Source organism: Leptopilina boulardi, unplaced genomic scaffold (assembly GCF_019393585.1).
Source record: "Leptopilina boulardi isolate dan_hultmark-lab unplaced genomic scaffold, ZJU_Lbou_2.1 LbouV2_140, whole genome shotgun sequence".
Taxonomy (NCBI): domain Eukaryota; kingdom Metazoa; phylum Arthropoda; class Insecta; order Hymenoptera; family Figitidae; genus Leptopilina; species Leptopilina boulardi.
Genome location: NW_026137686.1, coordinates 266686 through 287753, shown reverse-complemented (window position 1 = coordinate 287753; position 21068 = coordinate 266686). Strand labels below are relative to the sequence as shown.

The 21068-nt window shown below is 27.7% G+C and overlaps 3 protein-coding genes across 4 annotated transcripts in view; all 3 read right to left on the bottom strand.

Moving 5' to 3' along the window:
• LOC127291544 (beclin-1-like protein) overlaps window positions 1-21068 on the bottom strand; it is a 145108-nt gene that overhangs the window by 35184 nt on the left and 88856 nt on the right. For both annotated transcript variants that reach the window (XM_051320727.1, XM_051320728.1), the window contains exon 4: window positions 9011-9499. In XM_051320727.1, the coding sequence (XP_051176684.1) occupies window positions 9011-9499 (489 nt within the window). The remainder of the gene's footprint in view (window positions 1-9010; window positions 9500-21068) is intronic.
• The window catches only part of LOC127291539 (uncharacterized protein DDB_G0284459-like), a 309035-nt gene that overhangs the window by 204060 nt on the left and 83907 nt on the right, over window positions 1-21068 (bottom strand). The window lies entirely within an intron of this gene.
• Window positions 1-21068, bottom strand: part of LOC127291546 (bromodomain and WD repeat-containing DDB_G0285837-like) — a 237677-nt gene that overhangs the window by 174310 nt on the left and 42299 nt on the right. The window lies entirely within an intron of this gene.

Below are 21068 nucleotides of genomic sequence, written 5' to 3'. Positions count from 1 at the left end.
ACGCATAACTTTCTTTCTTACACCAAGGAATATAACATAAGTACTTCTTTGTTTAACATTGCGTTTCTCTATCTAGACAATTCAAAATGGCATAAGATCACTTTTTTTCAATTTTATATATTTTTGTCCACTTTTTGGTATTACCATAATGTTTGAACTCTTTTCCACATAATGCATATATTCTATTTAAATTACACTACCGTCCGAAATTGTGCGAACTCTGCTTTTTCAACAACTATAAAACTGTTCAAATCTTCAAAAATATTAAAATTAAAATTTTTTTCTCTTTATTTTATTAAAGTTAATAAAATTCTGAAAGAAATGACACCTTGACAAAGAGAATATGTTAATTTTTCAATTAGATATCTAAGAAAAACCCAATTTTCAATGTTTTTACTATTTTTTTTATTTCTCTGGCAAAAATTAATATTTTTAAACGTTCTTAGGCTCATTGAAATCGTATTTTGTTATGCAATTGAAATTATATAAAACAATTCATGTACACATTCTTGCCTAGCGTATGCAAACCGTGAAAGTTGGCTCATAAAATGTCAAAAAATTGTGATTAATATTTATATGACAAAAAATGATCAGTAAAATGTATAAATCTTAAATTTACTTACATAAATCAGAGAAGTTTAGAATGATATATTTACTTGATTTTTAAACATTATATTTTATTGTAGAATTAAATTTAAATTTTTTGACATTTTATGAGCCAACTTTCACGGTTTGCATACGCTAGGGGAGAATGTGTACATGAATTGTTTTATATAATTTGAATTGCATAACAAAATACGATTTCAATGAGCCTAAGAACGTTTAAAAATATTAATTTTTGCCAGAGAAATAAAAAAAATAGTAAAAACATTGAAAATTGGGTTTTTCTTAGTTATCTAATTGAAAAATTAACATATTCTCTTTGTCAAGGTGTCATTTCTTTCAGAATTTTATTAACTTTAATAAAATAAAGAGAAAAAAATTTTAGTTTTAATATTTTTGAAGATTTGAACAGTTTTATAGTTGTTGAAAAAGCAGAGTTCGCACAATTTCGGACGGTAGTGTATATTGTGATTAAATAGAAAAATTTCAAGTTTTTAGAACTTGATACTTTTTTCTTGTTTTGAAGGTTTGTGTTAAACAGTGGAACACTTATTATTAAATAATGAATAATTGTTTCAATAATAATATTCTGCTTTATACTTTGTAAATATATATGTTTTGCATTAAATAACGTTAACAAATGTTGCAAAACACTCATAATTTAATAATATTTTACATTTTTATAATACGATGTAAAGTTTCTTATGAAAAATTGCTATTATTTTTTTTTACGTTTACAGTACTGCTGATCATACGTCATAATTTGGTCATAACCTAAAAACAATTTGGAAGAAAATTTGAATAGTCGTTCTCTTATCAAGTGTTATTTTTCAAATGTTGCCGAACAATAATTGTAATAATTATAAATTTTGAATTTTTTAATGTTTTTTAGCATAAAAAAATCACATTTTTAGTCGCTGTGTAAGTATAAATGCGCATGCGTATAGCTGACACAACTTATAATTAGTGTTGCCAAAATCCACGTTTCATAAACTTAAATTTTTGCCTGTCCCAGTGTTTAATGTCGCATTGTTTAAATTGAGCAATCGCAAGAAATTATTTAAATAAAAATTGTTTGTAAAATTTTAAAATATTTTAAATTATTGGATATTATACTTAAAAACATGAGTAAACGAAGTAACAATTTTACTTTTTTTAAAACTGTCCTATCTATATAAAAATCAGCATTGTATTTCATGAAAAAATTTACTCCGTATCGTCATAAACAGTTGTTTTCAATTTTCTTTGTAAATAATGAATCAATGTGGCTAAAATATTTGGAGATAGTGTGTTGTCATAAACATGGTTTACATTTAAATTTTGGTCGAGTTTCTTTAAGTAGGTTTTCAGAAAATTAAAGTGTCCTACTGTTTAAACTGTCCCACTGTTTATCACTCTCCCCTACCTGTATTAGAGCCCCAGAAAATTTTAATAAAAAAATTTAAAAATTATTATCTGGCCCTTCAGAATTAATCTTCATTAACAAAGGCTCTATTGTCCAAGGATTGGTATTGTTTGTGGTAATTGTTCTGAGGGTCTAATACTGGTATATACATATTTTTTTTATTTTGAAAACAGAAAAAAAGAAGAGTAAGATTTTTAGGCGAAGATATTCTTATGTTATTTTGAATCCTCTAGATAAAGAAATGCAATATTAAATGAAAAAGTTAATGTGTTATATTCCTTGATGTGAGAAAGATAAATATACATTACCTCTTCAGTTTTTGACTTTTATCTTTATATTTCCATGTGATAATATTAGGGATAAAGAAATTATTACCTGGGTCCTCAGAGTTAATCTTCATTAACAAAGGTTCTATTGGCCAAGGGTTGGTACATCTTTATTTTTCTATATAATAAATGGGATAAAATAAATTATTACCTGTGTCCTCAGAGTTAATCCTCATTAACAAAGGTTCTATTGTCCAAGGGTTGGTTTTTTTGTGGCATTTGTTCCGGGGTTTTAATACAGGTATAAATATGTACATATGTTATTTGTAATGAACTACTGATTACTCATAAAAGAGTGTCCTTTTGCACTTATTGGCTGAAAAGTAGTTACTGATTCATAGTTACTCATAGTTCTCTCATTCTATTGGATATTTGGTAGTTGTATTGGATAAAAGGCAAAATTGGTTATATTTTATTAAAAGAAAAATTGGTTATATTGGATAAAAGGTAAAATTGGTTATATTTAATAAAAGGTAAAATTGGTTGTATTGAATTAAAGGAAAAATTGGTTATATTTGAAAAAAAGGCAAAATTGTTTATGTTAGAGAGAGTAAGCGAAAGGGTTAAAGATATTTAGATTTTCATAAATCAAAAATAAAATTAAACGAAGTATACTATGGCCAACATAAAAGAGTATGTTATTTTAAGTGATAAAGATTTAAAAATTATTGACAATAGAAATAAATTGTTAAATTACATGCATATGTTCAAATTTGAAGATTTATTAAGAAAAGATTCCAATTCTTTTTTCAATATGCAAAGTACTTTGTATGTACAAATGCTTGATTTTATTGTCCCAATTAGAGAAGGTGATAAAAATTTTAAAATACTTTTTAGCGGTAATAACAATTATTGTCACTGAATTTGTGTCTATTACGATAGAGTAAGGCTTTATATTTTTGATAGCCTTAATAAGGGGTGTTTAAATGTGCATCAAATAAAATGTTTAATTAGATTGTTCCCTTTTAAACCAACAGTAGTTTTTGAAGCTGTTAATCAACAACCTTTTGTAGTGTTAAGTGTGAAGTATATGCAATAGCATTTGCAACATCTATATTATATCACGTAACGCCAAACCGTGTAAATTATGAAACTGATAATAACAAAATTTGAAACCATTTTAAGTCAATGTTTGAAAATAATCGCTTAAATCATTTTCCGGCAGTAAGAACGTCTCACAATAGGAATTCGATAATAGAGAATGATTAGAACCGTCTTTTCATAAATTGAACTTAGGAACATAAAAATTATATTTTAAACTCTTGTTCTGTTTTTAATACTTTGCACAGTAATAATATTAACAGAGTTCTATTAACACAAGATTTAAAAATTAAGCATTCTCTAAATGACACTAGTGAAAAGAAAATAATTCGTACAACTGATAATAATGTGAACAAAATTTAACCACATGAATATTTAAAAATGAAGAATTTTCTGAGTAAAGAAAATGATAAAAAGATAATTCGAGCAATTAAAGAGAAGGGAAATAAAAAGAAGGCAAGGGGCGAAGTTATATATGAGCAGAAAATAATAAGACAGGAGAATGAGAGATTGAGAAAACGTAATCGTAATAAAACAGAAATAAAAAAGAAAGAGCGCAAAAAAAATTTGACATGCAAAAAAAAGAAATTATCTATAAAAACTAAAGATGGAAAGAAAATACGCAAGGATAAAAATTTGGCATGTAGGAAAAGAAAAATATCAGTGGAAACTTAAGATGAAAAGAAAGTGCGTCATGAAAATAATTTGTCATGTAAGAAGAAAAAATTTTCTACGGCAACGGAATATGAAAAGAATGTGTGAAGAAAAGAATTTGACATGTAAAAACGATAATCGGAATAAAAATAGTGCAGGAGTTGGAATAATGTCTTTTGAAGATTTCGATGAAAGTAAAGTTCCACAGAATTATTTAGGTTTAATAAATGTAGAATGTAAGTTTTGTAATGCGTTACATTTTTTGTGTGAAAGACCGTCACATAGATAAATCACCGAGGAATGTTCCCGTAATGTCACAAAAATATTCCCGGTTGATATCAGCTTGACATTCAAGCAATATTTCGAGTTACTTGGGTAGTAGATCCTATATAAAGAAATTTTTTTTTATATTTCTAATATTAAATTTTTTTGAGAAAAAAAATGAATAAAAAATATGGTTAATACACACTAGCAACGTAGTCGGCCGCTTGCGGACGACAAAGTTGCTAGTTTTTTTATAATTTGCAGTCGCATTACCAGAATTTTATCGAGCCGTAATAGCTCTAACTATCCTTGCCCCATGAGCCCATATTTCAGATTTTTCTAAATTTTAAGGAACGACGTGAATTAATTTTAAAATAAATACGATATTCGTGTTCAACAGGAAATTGCACTACGGAAAACACTTACGTAAATAAATATTCGGAAGCACTAATATAGAAAAAAATATTATAAACACTACGTTGACATTTTAGCAAAACTGACGTTTTACAAAAATAAACTCCTGACTTCGCAAATAGTAGCAGATTGACTTCCAATATTTACTATCATCTATTGGTGTTAAGACGCAAATATACCATGAATGACGCGATTTTTGAGCAAGCCGTCTAAGCATAACAGCAACTAACTATCCTTGCTCCATCCTCCCCTAATGAATAGTTTAAAATTATCAAAATATAAAATCGTCAATTGATAAATACCCGTAAATTCTCGGCGAGAGATATAGACGTAGCGGACACCTCCTGAAACCACAGAACGCAGATACATTATAATAAAATAAACCTCGAAAAAGTAGTTCCTACTTATTGATTGACAAATTAACCCGATGACTTCTTCGAGGATTTACGCGATTACATGGAACCGCCTAGAATTTCCTCTAACACACTAACCATACAGTTATTCGCATTATCGCTTTTTATTCCATTTTCATATAAAATTTTTCATATTGTTCAATCGTCAAATCTACCATCGCTACAAAGTAGACCTTTAATCAAAAACTAAGCAAGTAAAATTGAATCTGATTATAGAATTTCAACCAGAAAAAGCATAAGAAAAAACAGAAAAGCATAACAGACTATTTTAAACTCGTTTAAATAAATATATGGGATTCTTTATATAAATCATTGTAATATAAATGTTTATAAATACAAGAAATATTGAATCTTGGTAGACCAGTTATAATGACAACCTCGATAACACGAATTTTTTTTAACACGAACAGGCAAATTTTCCGGTTCATTCAAGTTCGTGTTAACGAGGGTTTACTGTATTTATTAAATAACAATTAATTTCGTAAATTAGTTTTTCACTTTTGGACGGTCCCAAAGTTTGGAAATCTTTCATTAACTTTTTCCAAGATTTCACGAACGTTCATCACTCTTCATGACAATCAATGTCTGCGCACGCGCACAAAAAAAAGTTTGTGGAATCTTGAAAAAAATTAATGAAAGATTTCATAACTTTGGGCCCCCCTGGCGGAATGTTTGAACGCGGATCGGACGCCGTTGCGTCCAATTCGCGTCTGACCGCGGACGCTCTTGTATTTTTGTTATTTTTAAACTTTAAATAATGAAAAAAGGTTAAAAAATTATTAGAAACTATAAAAAAGTATTAAAGAATCGAATAATACCATATTTATGCATGATTAATGCAAAATAAGTTAAAAATTAATACTTAAAAAAAAGGTAAATATGTGAAAGTTTATCATGAAATTTGTGTGCAATTTAACGAAATGTGTTGTTTACAGGAAATAATATTAAAAAAGAACATTAAAAAAGTAAATTTCTACAATTTAGAATTACTATTTTTGACAGAAATTAATTAAAATAAAAGTAAAAAAAATAAATGTTCCAACAATAAGAATTTACCGACAACAAGGCGTAAGTTCATGTGGTGAAATGCTAGATGGCAGCACATAAACTAATCAAATCTTTTTAAATGGAACAAGTAGAAAGAGAATCTCAAAACTTATAATCGAATGCAAAACTCGTTTGTCACATTTCACTAAAAATTCATCACGCTTAGGTTATAGAGGGCTCTGATGTCAAATTTAATAATAATAATTTTTAAAAATTAATAATAATAACCAATAAATTATTTTTTTAGATTTATCTCAAATTTACGAATCGGGGATTTTAGAGGGCAATAATATCGAAGTTAATAATAATAATAATTTTGAAAAATTCAAAATGTCTAAAAATTGTTTATTTAAATTTCTTTATAATTCACCACTCGGCGATTATAGATGGCGCTGATGTCAAATTTAATAATAAAATTTGTTTAAAATTAAAAATGGTGTCAAAAAGAAAGTTTTTCAGATTATTCTAAAAATAATTATTTTAAGGTATATAGAGGGCGTTGAGGTAGAATTTTATAGTTTTTAAAAATTCAAAATGGCGATCAAAAAATAGATTTTTCAGATTTTTCTAAATATAGTCGTTTAGTGATATAGAAAGCGCTGAGGTAGAGTTTCATAATTTAAAAAGTGCAAAATGGCGGCAAAAAATGTTTTCTCAGTTTTTTTTAAAACCTAAGAAGAAAATCATTTTAAGGTTATGTTTGTCGTAATTTTATCTTAATTAAAAGTTTATTTTTTATTATGTAAAGTAAAATCAGTTTTAATTAAATATTTTCAATGTTATGAAGATTTAAAAACCAATAATTTATATTGAGAGTTGATTCCCTTTGTGTATTTTTACTTTAAAAATCACAAACATAAGCTACAATTTTTTGCTTCTTAGGTACCATTTTGAATTTCCGAAAATTATTACTATTATTAAATTCGACAGCAATGCTCTTTAAAACCCCTGAGCGATAAATTTTAAAGAAATTAGACAAACAATTTAAGGGTAGCTATCTCGAATTTTTGAAAAATATTAAATTTTACTTCTAAATGATGGTTTTTAGAATAATTTAAAAATACTTTCTTTCTGCCACCATTTTTAATTTTAATCAAATTTTATTATTAAATTTGACATCAGCGCCATCTATAAGCCCCGAGTGTTAATTTTTAAAAAAATCTGAAAAAACATTTTTGCCGCCATTTTGAATTTTTTTAACTTATGAAATTCTACCTCAGTGCTCTCTGTATCACTAAACGACTATATTTAGAGAAATCTGAAAAATCTATTTTTTGATCGCCATTTAGAATTTTTGAAAATTATGAAATTCTACCTTAGCGCCCTCATATACCTTAAAATAATTATTTTTAGAATAATCTGAAAAACTTTCTTTTTGCAACCATTTTTAATTTTACAGAAATTTTATTATTAAATTTGACATCAGCGCCATCTATAATCGCCGAGTGGTGAATTATAAAGAAATTTAAATAAACAATTTTTAGACATTTTGAATTTTTCAAAATTATTATTATTATTAACTTCGATATTATTGCCCTCTAAAATCCCCGATTCGTAAATTTGAGATAAATCTAAAAAAATAATTTATTGGTTATTATTATTAATTTTTAAAAATTATTATTATTAAATTTAACATCAGAGCCCTCTATAACCTAAGCGTGATGAATTTTTAGTGAAATGTGACAAACGAGTTTTGCATTCGATTATAAGTTTTGAGATTCTCTTTCTTCTTGTTCCATTTAAAAAGATTTGATTAGTTTATGTGCTGCCATCTAGCATTTCACCACATGAACTTACGCCTTGTTGTCGGTAAATTCTTATTGTTGGAACATTTATTTTTATTACTTTTATTTTAATTAATTTCTGTCAAAAATAGTAATTCTAAATTGTAGAAATTTACTTTTTTAATGTTCTTTTTTAATATTATTTCCTGTAAACAACACATTTCGTTAAATTGCACACAAATTTCATGATAAACTTTCACATATTTACCTTTTTTTTAAGTATTAATTTTTAACTTATTTTGCATTAATCATGCATAAATATGGTATTATTCGATTCTTTAATACTTTTTTATAGTTTCTAATAATTTTTTAACCTTTTTTCATTATTTAAAGTTTAAAAATAACAAAAATACAAGAGCGTCCGCGGTCAGACGCGAATTGGACGCAACGGCGTCCGATCCGCGTTCAACCATTCCGCCAGGGCCGTCCAAAAGTAAACAACTAGTTAACGAAAGTTTCACGAACTATTTTTTTCCGTGTAATTGCAAAATTGGAAAAAGTCTCAAAATTTATATAAAATTTTTATAATTTTAGTACTTGCAAACCTTTAAAAAATTAATCATTAAAGTGGGAAATAATGGGGGTTGGCGCGTGAAGCGCGTAGGGGGCTAAGCCCCTCTAGTATACATATACAAGATGTTCAAAAAATATGGAAACTTGCAAATATCTCGAAAAGTACGCTTTTTCGTGATACTTCTTTTTTCACTGTTGGGTCCCGGGCTCAATGTTTTGTGTTGAAAAATGTGGATCATTTTGTTAGGAACAACTTTTGCGTTGAAAGTTTTTTACGAAAATGTGCGTGTGTGCCTAATATGGCCTTTCTGTGTATGTTTATCACATCTTTTACGGAATGTAAGTTTACCTTCATGGTGGAAGTTTTGAGTTTATCATAAGTCTACCACAGCTATACGTCTGACGCATAAGTTAACAGTTAAAGCTTTCTGAGAAAAATGACTTATGATTAAGTTTAATCCTTTTCAACTCTTTAAAACATTTTATTTTTGAGATAAATATTTAAATAAAAAAAACTTATAAGAAAAAAATATATAATTCAATTACTTGATAGAATAAGAATTCCCGGTGGCTGAATCCTCGATCTTCCCTCTATCCATTCTATATGGAAGTGAAAATCCACTGTCTCCCTTTTCTACCTTTTCTTTAAATTGTTGCAAACAATCCAAGAAAGCTACCATTGCTGAGTCGAATTTAGTGTCCCACAAAAACTTAAAGCCACCACTGCAGTGCAATGGAAGTTCTATATTTTGACCCAAGACTTTGATGTAACTGTGGTTTCCGCGAGGAACAAGTTGAAACCGCTGAAAAGTCAAGTTAATCTTTCGTGCAAGGGCAGTTAATAAAAGAGTTGCTTGTCCCCAAGCTGCGTTTATTTCACTCCAATCAACAGGTTGACTTGGTAATCTTCCTAATCGAAAGGAATTAATTGTGCCAAAGTGACCAGAATGCCAGATGTGAAATGTTGCGTTAAAAACATTTGTTTTTTTTAGTCTTTCCAATTGTGAAGATGCGTAGGCCAGCTGACATTCCAAACTGTACAGAAATATAACCAGGATTTTTTAATCTTTAAAAAAATAATTGCATTAATTAATGTTAATATTTATGTTTATGATGAAGTTGTATTTATATGTTACGGTGTATTCATAACAAGCTGTATCTCTAAAAGCGATTCTCAGCAGAAAGCAGGCCCGACAAGCCACAATGCAGCAGAAAGCGTGCCAGTATTTTATAAGAGTAATGCATATAGTGGCGTTTTCGGCAGATGCTCCGGAATGCTCTGGAGCATTTTTGATTGACTGGATTCAATGGAATTAATAGGTAATTGGACCATAAAATGCTCCGGAGTATTCCTGGAGCATCTACCGAAAACGCCTTAGAATAAACAACACTAGCGCGCCTTTCTGGTAAATTCAAAAGCATTGCTGTAAAATGTTTTGTCGGCTGTAAAAAAAGAATTCTACCATAAAGGTCCCCTAACCTCCAAATAATGCCCATCCAAAACATTCAAAACCACGAAGTAGTATAAGGAGTTGAATATCTATAGACGATTCTTAGTAAAAGGGTACTTTTGTTTGTTTGTTGTATTGTTCTTTCACAGTTGAAATAAATGATTTCTATTTTTAATCATTACGTTCAAGATTTTCTTTTTTACTTTTTGGAGCGATTATAACACCGGAAAGGATTCAAGAAAAAAATATATAATTTTTCTAACTTCATATTAGAGCAATTCCATGGGATGTGATCACAAGAATTTTTATGATTGGAGCAATTTTATAGAAACCTTGTGAATATGTTTCTTTATTTGTACAGAATGAAAGCCCACAAACAATTTTTCAAAATTTTCAAAATTTTTTGAGATATCTCTATTTAAAAATTTATGTCATTTTTTTAAAAAAAATATGTAACTTTTTTTCTTGTTATCCAAATGAGATCAATTTTTTTTCAAATTTCTCACAAAAAGATGCTATTTTAAGAAAAAAAATAGTTCATGAAAAAAAAAATTTTGAATTCATTTTTTGATAAAACTACCTCTTCGATTTCAAAAATTTTTTTTCTACTTATTGCCTATGATGTTAATAATAACTTCTCTAATTTTCATAATGGGACAGCAAGAACTTTGCGAGAAAAAAATTAAAACGTCCCGTGCGGCGCGATGGGACGCGCGCATCTTAGTTTTCACGTCCATTATATAGTATGAAAACTTGCAAATATCTCGAAAAGTACGAATTTTCGTAAAAAATGTTCAAGACAAAAGTTGTTCCAAACAAAAAGATCTACACCTTTGAAAGCAAAAAATTGGGTCCGGGGCCCAATGTTGGGCCATACAATGAAAAAAGTGGTTTTCTTAAATGAGACCACTAATTTTCATTGTATGGCCCAACATTGGGCCCCGGACCCAATTTTTTGCTTTCAAAGATGTAGATCTTTTGTTTAGAACAACTTTTGTCTTGAACATTTTTTACAAAAATTCGTACTTTTCGAGATATTTTCAAGTTTCCATACTATATAATGGACGTGAAAACTAAGATGCGCGCGTCCCATCGCGCCGCACGGGACATTTTAATTTTTTTCTCGCAAAGTTCTTGCTGTCCCATTATGAAAATTAGAGAAGTTATTCTTAACATCATAGGCAATAAGTAGAAAAAAAAATTTTTTGAAATCGAAGAGGTCTGTTTTTTCAAAAAATGAATTCAAAATTTTTTTTTTGCATTTGTTCCGGGCAAAAAAAAATTTTTTTTCATGAACTATTTTCTTCTTAAAATGGCATCTTTTTGTGAGAAATTTGAAAAAAAAATTGAACAAAGTTTCAATAAAATTGCTCCAATCATGAAAAATTCTTGTGATCACTTCCCATGGAATTGCTCATTAATGTTTTTAACTCCTAGCATAATCTAGAATAATGTATAGAAACATTTTAATCTTTTACAACATAATCATTAAGTCTTAGCTATAATTTGTTTTTTTGAAACTATTGTCCCCTATTGAAAATCCCCACATGGGAAACCACATGGGATCCTATGTCAAAAACTATGAAAAACCCCATTCCCCATATGGGAAACCATATGGTTTCCCATATAAAAACTCATGGGAAATTGGGACAGGAATTGGCATAGGAAAATATCAAAACGAGGTTCCTCCATGTAATTTCCTATGTCAAATCCCATGTCAAATATCATGTTAAATACCATGTTAAATACTAATTGAGATCCTTTATCACTTTTTTGAAAAATTTTCCCATATCAAACCCCATGTCATTTCCCAAGTAAAAACCTTTATCATTTTTTTGAAAAATTTTCCCATGTCAAATCCTCTTTCGCCTTATCGAAAATACCCACATAGGAAAGCATATGGGAATCCACATGGGACACCATATGGGAATCCACATGGGAAATGGAATACGATTTCATGTGCATTCTTCCAAATGATAAAACAAATAGATTTAAGCATAGGAAATCATATAAGATTTCATATAGATTCTGAAATTTCAACCTAAGATTTCACATGGATTTACATATAGGAAACGATATAGGATTTTATTCGGGAATTTTTTAGTTGGCTGCTTTATGCAGGCGGCAGTTTACAAAAAAAATTAATTATTTGATTAAATATCAAATAATAATACTTCAACACATCTGAAAATAAAAAAAAGTTTACTTTACTTCTGCCTTAGACTCTCAGCTTTTATAGTATTCCAGACTGATCTCAACTGTGAGAGAAAATATTTTCACCATCTGGTGGTGAAACAATGAAACTATAATGACGATCAACATCTATATTGAAAACAAAAATTGAAAACTTTTCGAAAAAATGATAAGATTTCACATGGGAAATGACATGGAAAAATTTTTCAAAAAAATGATAAAGGTTTTTACTTGGGAAATGACATGGGGTTTGACATGGGAAAATTTTTCAAAAAAGTGATAAAGGATCTCAATTAGTATTTAACATGGTATTTAACATGGTATTTAACCTCGTTTTGATATTTTCCTATGCCAATTCCTGTCCCAATTTCCCATGAGTTTTTATATGGGAAACCATATGGTTTCCCATATGGGGAATGGGGTTTTACATAGTTTTTGACATAGGATCCCATGTGGTTTCCCATGTGGGGATTTTCAATAGGGTCATTCTTAAACAGCTGAAGACTGAGTATTAATTATCTCATTCATAGATTCTGAAAACATTCCATATTGTGAAAAATTATAATGAGAAATATTTTATTTCACAAAAAGTGTCAAAAGTGCATCCACTGTGAAGGTACATATACAACATTACGATAAAAGGTCGCCAGTAAGGATTCAGTCTAGTTCCGTTGAAAAATCAAAATGGCGCGCACATTTATCAGTTCCGCAGAACTTTCTGTCTGCTTGGAGAAACTAAACGCGCAAGCGCAGTAGCTTGGCTTGCAGACACGAAGCACGTGGCAAGCCGCTGAGATTTTGCTTAGATGATAATGAGCTTAGATAATAATTCAGTTGTTAAATATGTTTTGAAAATAATTAATAATTTAAATTATAATTCAATTAATTTGACGTCAATTTCAATTATTATTGTCAATGATCAAATTCTCAAAAAAATTTGATGAAATTTTGACGATCAAAAATTTTAGGACAAACTATATCTACTAACTAACATAACTGTTTACTGATAGTGTTATGTCATATTTTAAATAAATATTAATTTTAACTAATCTGAACTTATAATTGTTCCCTATTCTAATTTCCTCAATTTAACTTAGTTAAATTAACTAAGTTGGGAAGAGGTTTATTAAATGAATGAATAGAAATATAATATAAAAATTATTTATTTAAAAAAATGTAAAATGTTCTTAACAATTTCTACAATCAAATAAATCCTTGTTTTAATATTTGGTATGGTTACCTTTAAATAATCTGTGAAGATTCTTCTATTAGTTTTTCCCTTTTTCGAACACAGGGTCTCCTAAGATTATATCTTCTAAGTTGTAAAATTTTTATTACTGTTTTGACACTGCAAACTTTTAATTGATGTACTATCACGACACTTTAAAACGGTATTAGATACTCGCAACGATGAATGTCGTACGTATAAATTTTGGGACTGCCTTTGTAGTGAAAGGTCTCCCTCTATATAGGTATATTTTCCAATGTATTCTTCGCGGCGGTACCACACTCGCCTCTTTGGGTTAGATTCAAGATCGGTACCTCACAGACGTGAAAAGTGTTTATTGCTTTTCTTCTATGTGTTGGTGACTCCGTATGTTGATTTCCTTTTTTTAATAACACAAAATGGCAAGAACACTACATCTTAAAGAAACATTATAATTTCTATATATTGATATATTTTAACATTAATTATAATTATTAACATTATTATTTTATTATACATTTAATATTTATAAACAATTAATTTACTGTCAAATATTCGTTTTATTTATAAATAATTGTTTATTTATAAATAATTGTTCATTTATAAATAATTGTTTATTTATAAATAATTGTTTATTTACTAATATTTGTTTATTTAAAAACAATTATTTATTTACAAATGTATTTAAAAAAAATTAATTTTACATAAATAAATATAAAAAAATGTTACGGTGACGTGACACCTCCCCCCAAATCGAGCATAATGATGAAACGAAGTGCAACAACATGGTCGACAGTTTTGTTTACATATATTCGTAGGCTTTTTTGTATGTTTACATAAAATATTTAAACGAAAGTAAGTATATTCTTAGATCTATTAATTACATTGTGATCGTGATTAAATACCATTTTTCTTTTTCTTTGTTTACATGAACTTATAAAAAGAGATGAGTCCTTTCATATCGAAATACTAATTTAAAGAAGTTTTACATTAATTTTTTGTTTAATTTTACTTAAACATAACGTTGTTACTAATATCGAAACATTTTACGCAGAGACGTCGTAATTCTATTTAATACAGAGTTATAAATTTTATGTTATTACAATATAAATTTGCTTGTCTTGATAATCTATCGTTAATTTAATATTATATATAAAAAATATATTATCTATATTATTATTATTATTCTTTCTTTTAAATGAGAAAAAAAATTCAGAGTTCTTCTTTTTAAATTTTATGTGTAAACCTTTTTACTTCAAATTGAAGGTTTCTATAATTGTAAATTAATTTTGAAGTTGCAACAAAATATTTCGTGTAATTTTTAATTTATAATGGGGTAAGTCCACGTCAGAAATATCAGAATCTGCAAGTGGTTCTTCGATTTTAATGATACTTGGTAAAATTATAGCTCTATATAAGAGCAATGTGTAAGTAAAAGGAATTTTTAAAATATCTAAAATTGTAGAAGTTATATCACTTTTAATTTTGATACTGCATTTTTTTCTTTCCTTTATATCTCGGTCAATTTTCAACCGATTTTGATGAATCAAAAACGATTTTTTTCAGAAAATTTTAAAATAAAAATAAAATTTTGTTATTTAAATAGAAAAAAGTAAAAAACAAAATTTCTTTTAGATTTTTTTTCAATTTCGACCTCTTTTTTTTAATTTTTTAATAATATTCCTTTTTATTTTATCTTTAATTTAAAAAAAATTTCATCCTGGAGACTTTTTTAGATCTCGTGATATCGTCCTTTAAGTATTATAAGTCTTCATCAATTTGAAAACCGCAGGACTTGCTTCTATCATTACTTTCATTTGTTTGTAGAAATTTTTTATGGTTATGAATAACTACTTGTTTAGTTATCCTTTTGTAATATTGTATTATCTTATGTGTAATATTAGTATTAAAGTTTTCATAAATTTTGTTTGCATTTAGGTGCACAGGTATATAAATATTACAAAAAATAAAAACTTTGCTTCAAATCTATTAATAAAATATTGATTTGCTTGAATTTCCACTTGTTTTAGTCAAGTAATTTAAAAATAAAAACATTATTACGCGAAAGTTTCTAGTTTGTAACAATAATATTATAAAACAATTGAAAGTAGAAACACAAATCTGGATCCTAGTTTTCTTGAGATGTGAATATTTACAGAACAATATCACGAGATCTAAAAAAGTCTCCAAGATGAATTTTTTTTTAAATTAAAGATAAAATAAAAAGGAATATTATTAAAAAATTAAAAAAAAGAGGTCGAAATTGAAAAAAAATCTAAAAGAAATTTTGTTTTTTACTTTTTTCTATTTAAATAACAAAATTTTATTTTTATTTTGCAATTTTCTGAAAATACGTAGTTTTCTGAAAAAAATCGTTTTTGATTCATCAAAATCGGTTGAAAATTGACCGAGATATAAAGGAAAAAAAAAATGCAGTATCAAAATTAAAAGTGATATAACTCCTACAATTTTAGATATTTTAAAAATTCCTTTTACTTACACATTCCTCTTATATAAAGCTATAATTTTACAAAGTATCATTAAAATCGAAGATCCACTTGCAGATTCTGATATTTCTGACGTGGACTTACCCTGATTTTTTACAATTCTGGAATTAAGAAATGTTAGATCTTACAAATGTGACTAAAACACAATGCATCTATTAAACGAATATAAATAATTAATATGACTCGTGTTTTATGATATTTGTTAATGAAATGAAAAAAGAAAATAATAATGTATTAATGTAATTATTCTACAATATTATTAAATATTAATATTGTATATAATTCTAAATTTTAATAATTATTATTATTAACTGTAATAGTAATAATAATTATAATTAATTATTATTATTGTCATGAGGTGTGCCTCAGTCTTTTTTATCTCTGAAACATTATGATTAAGAGTACCATACTTTTGGCTTGTCAGAACAATTCTTGAATATGCTTCTGTTATTGTGGTCACCATTTTCTGTATACAATATTATTAGAATAGATTACTCAGATTTACTGCAAGACAACTTAACTTGTATTTCGACAGTAAATCCCATGATTTTACCCACACAGCAACTAAACTTGCAGCAATATTAGCAATATTCCCTGATGTTTTTTTGGAAATTTTGTACGTCCAGTAAGAAATTGTAGATAAAAAAATCTCACATATATAGTTAAAACTAAAATTTGCTGTATATAAGCATTTAGAATTTGTTTAACCATAAATTGAACCGCCGGTTCGTAGAAGGGCGTACGCGTGAAATCCAGCGCTTTAAGTTGGCCCCTGACATGAAAAAATTTTTTTTTTAATTTTTGAATATTACATCCTTGTAGAGAATAAAATGCTCATTTTATACATAAGAATACGAGATTTCAATTATTTGAGACAATGTACAGTGAGAAAAAAATGACCATTTGTGGACAAAAATATGCCGACAACACAAATCTTAACCGATTTTAATAATTTTTTTTATTACTCGGAGAGGCTTTTCCTATAACGCACAACTGCGATAAATTTGATTTATTTCAAACTAACTTTAATTATGACATTTATATCACGGTGGGCTTGGATTAAGGGGGGAACACCAGTTGTAACTCAAAAAATAATGCTTTATACAAGAATATTTTCCAAAAGAACAATGAATCTTTTTAAAGAATACTATTTATTAGTTAAAAGTACATGTAAAAAGCTGTAATTTAAAAGAAAAAAAAAATTTTTTTAACAAAAACTTTTGGAGATATGAGCCATTGAAGTGGCGCCTTAAGAAAAAAGGCGAATTGCGGTGACCAGCATTCTGCAAGTATACTTCGTCTGAAATACAAAAATGAAATTGATTTACATTTATTATAAGATTATCTAGTTCGTGATCGAAGGATTTAAAAAAAAAAAAAAATTTGACAAATTGGCGACCTGTCAAAGTCAAAAGTATGATTTTCGTTAAAAAAATACGGTCGATTTTCAGCTATATAAAAAAAAGTTTTGCATAAAAAAAAAAATCCTTCGATCACGAACTAGACTTATATGTGTAAATGAAGCACACTAAATTTTAAATAAATCGGTTTAATGGTATTCGAGTAATCGTGGTCACCGACTTGGAAAATGTCATTTTGAGAAAAACGCATTCAAAGTTTCAACTTACTTTTTTTTGTTCAGGAGAAATTTTGTTTCCAAGTTACAAAGAGTCATCGATTCCTGGACCATATAATAACTCTTCCGCAGTGGTTGCCGTTTCTAAATCATAGGAAAAGGCCATGTGTCGTTAGGGTCAGGTATGGCTGGCCACCTTGTATAAAGCCACGGGACGCGCCGCTGTAGTGTTCTGTATATCTCATTTATTTTTCACCGGATCAACTTTGAAATTTACAGACACATTTCTAAATATGTATACTTTAAGAAAATGCACAAAAAAAAAATTCGATTTTTCGAAAGTTACAACTGGTGTTCCCCCCTTAAGTTCAACCCAAAAGTCTTTGCACATCACCGTTTTCTTTTGGAATTACTTCGGGGATGTCTTCTGATTATTTTAAGACAAAAATGAAAATAATCGGTGGAGGGAAACTGAAATTATCTTGATTTTTCATTTTTTTTTATAGGTTATTCTATGTAATTTCTTTAAAAAAAGGTTTCCTTCAATTTTTTTTCTACAAAAGTTGTATTTCGGATTCAGTAAAGAATCTCTATGATAGTTAATGAATTTAAAAAATTTGAACTATTAAATTTGTTAATAAATAATGGAAGAACATGGTTTTTCATTCGTTTTTTGAAATTAACTCGTCTTGTAATTAATTTACACCAAAATTTTTCAAAGATAATTTGAAGTACATAAGATTATCTGTAAAACTGAAAAAAGAAGACTGTTCTACCTATTACCGTTCCTTAGATATGACACGTTGAAGTTGCTATTCAATGAAAAATTTAAACTTGGGAGCTCATTATTCGATGAATAATAATAATAATAATAATAATTTATACTACTGAAGATAAATTAATTTTATCTATCGCAAATTATTCGAAAAAGAGTCCTCTTAATTATGTTTTATTATAATTGTTATATTAGGATATTAAATAAAAGAATTCATCGAATAATGAGCTCCCAAGTTTAAATTTTTCATTGAATAGCAACTTCAACGTGTCATATCTAAGGAACGGTAATAGGTAGAACAGTCTTCTTTTTTCAGTTTTACAGATAATCTTATGTACTTCAAATTATCTTTGAAAAATTTTGGTGTAAATTAATTACAAGACGAGTTAATTTCAAAAAACGAATGAAAAACCATGTTCTTCCATTATTTATTAACAAATTTAATAGTTCAAATTTTTTAAATTCATTAACTATCATAGAGATTCTTTACTGAATCCGAAATACAACTTTTGTACAAAAAAAATTGAAGGAAACCTTTTTTTAAAGAAATTACATAGAATAACCTATAAAAAAAATGAAAAATCAAGATAATTTCAGTTTCCCTCCACCGATTATTTTCATTTTTGTCTTAAAATAATCAGAAGACATCCCCGAAGTAATTCCAAAAGAAAACGGTGATGTGCAAAGACTTTTGGGTTGAACTTAATCCAAGCCCACCGTGATATATGAAATTTTGTTATTAAGATGGTTTAAAAAATGAAAAAATTTTTTATATTGGTATATCAGAGAGTATTGTAAACTTTGTCGATCACTGAATGCAAATTTGACATTAAAATGGCAAAATTCAAAATGGCGGATGCAAAATGGCAGAAAGTGTTTTATAAGTCACCAAATTCACTTGACAGTTCTTTACTTGACAGCTGGTTACGAATCTGAAGTCAAATTTAAAAAAAAAATTTATTTACTTCAATGAAAAAAAGATTAATAATTGTTACTTTAAGTAATAATTTATGTGTTGAGAATATTTATAATAGATATGATTTCAGATGTTTAAAATAAAAAATATAGGTTTTTCAATAGTTTATTAAATCGTAAGACGTTAAATTTGAACAAAATTTTAGAATTTTAATAAAATTGAAAGTGAAAATTATTAGTAAATTATTATTTATTTATTAATAAATTATTGAAAAACCTTTCTTTTATTTTAAAAATATGAAATCCTATCCATTATAAATATTCTCAAGACATAAATCATTACTTAAGAGTGTTGGAAGGTCTCTGAAATTATTTGGCATTTAATTATCGCCCTATAAATACGGCACTGAACGTAAAAATGATAAACATTGATTTTCAAACACTTTTTTCTCGAATTATGGACACTTTTTATAAATTTACCAAGATCGCAAAAAATTCGATCGCAAAATTGGAAATAGGAAAATAACACATAATAATGACAGCTGTGACTTTGTGCTCTGTGGGGATCGTAGCGTGGTAATGGTAATCCCTGTAATGTTCTCTCTTCTCACATTAATGAGATGCGAGATCGCAAGTTTTTCTCTCGCGAAGAAAACGGATAGAACATCCGGCGCGCGACGATTCTTCCGTCTCATGCGTAAAGAGAGAAGGAGTATGAGAGATCATATGTAATTTCTATTAATTGTACAGTTGCGTACGGGACCACGCTTGAGTGACTACTTAATTCGTATATATATATTTTATTTCAATAAAGTAATATTTTAACATTATTAGTCCAGTCTTATTTTAATTATTTGGGAACACACATGAGGATATGGGAATCCTTCTGATGACATTTTACAATAAATATATTTAAATATTAACACTAAAATCCCATAGCTCCCTGCATGCTTCTGCCATCTAACGGCAGCAGGACGTAATAAAGCTAAAATTATTATTAGCTTCTTATTTCCAATTTTGCGATCGCATTTTTGCATGGATTCCAAAAATCTTTCGGATTTAGGAAATTTATAAAATAAGAAATCTTGGTAAATTGGCCGATTTTATAAAAAGTATCCATAATTCGAGAAAAAAGTGATTTAAAATCAATGTTTATCATTTTTACGTTAGTGTCGTATTTATAGGGCGATAATTAAATGCCAAATAATTTCAGAGACCTTCCAACACACTTAAAGTAACAATTATTAATCTATTTTTCATTGACGTAAATAAAATTTGTTTACCCAATTGAATTTCCCGTTTAGAAATTTTGACTTCGGTTTCGTAATCAGCGACCCCGAAAACCTCAGAGTAACAACTTTTAAGCAAATTCAATTATTCTTTAAATTTTTTAATCCGACATTTTGAATTCTAAAATTTTGCAATTTTAATGTCAAATTTGCATTCAGTGATCAAAAAAGGTTCACAATATTCTCTGATGTACCAAAATAAATCAATTTTTTGTTTTTTAAACCATCTTAATAACAAAGTTTCATATATAAATTTCATAAAAAATTTTTTCAAAAAATAAAATGTTTATCTCTATTATTTTCAAAATTAACCTTTTTGCTTCCTCATGGAGGAAGCATTGTAATACCGAAATTTTTCGAACTCGATTTTTCAATGAATCTTTATGTTTTTCGACTTGAGCAATCCAAAAATCATATTTTTAAAAAATGTGGCACCTACTGCATAAAAATGTCTCTGTACGACAATGGAATCTTAAACAAAAGGAAATAAAAAATATCTTGGCACAAAGTTTTGTCGGTCCAAGTTTTAAGTTTTCATCGGTTTATTATTAATATATATATATATATATTATAACGTGTATTTTTATTAATTTATTTATTTAATTGAATTTTACTGAAATTTTTAATGTTAATTAATTAATTTAAATGTGAATTTGAGTAAAATAACCGTTATATTTGGTTTATTTTAATT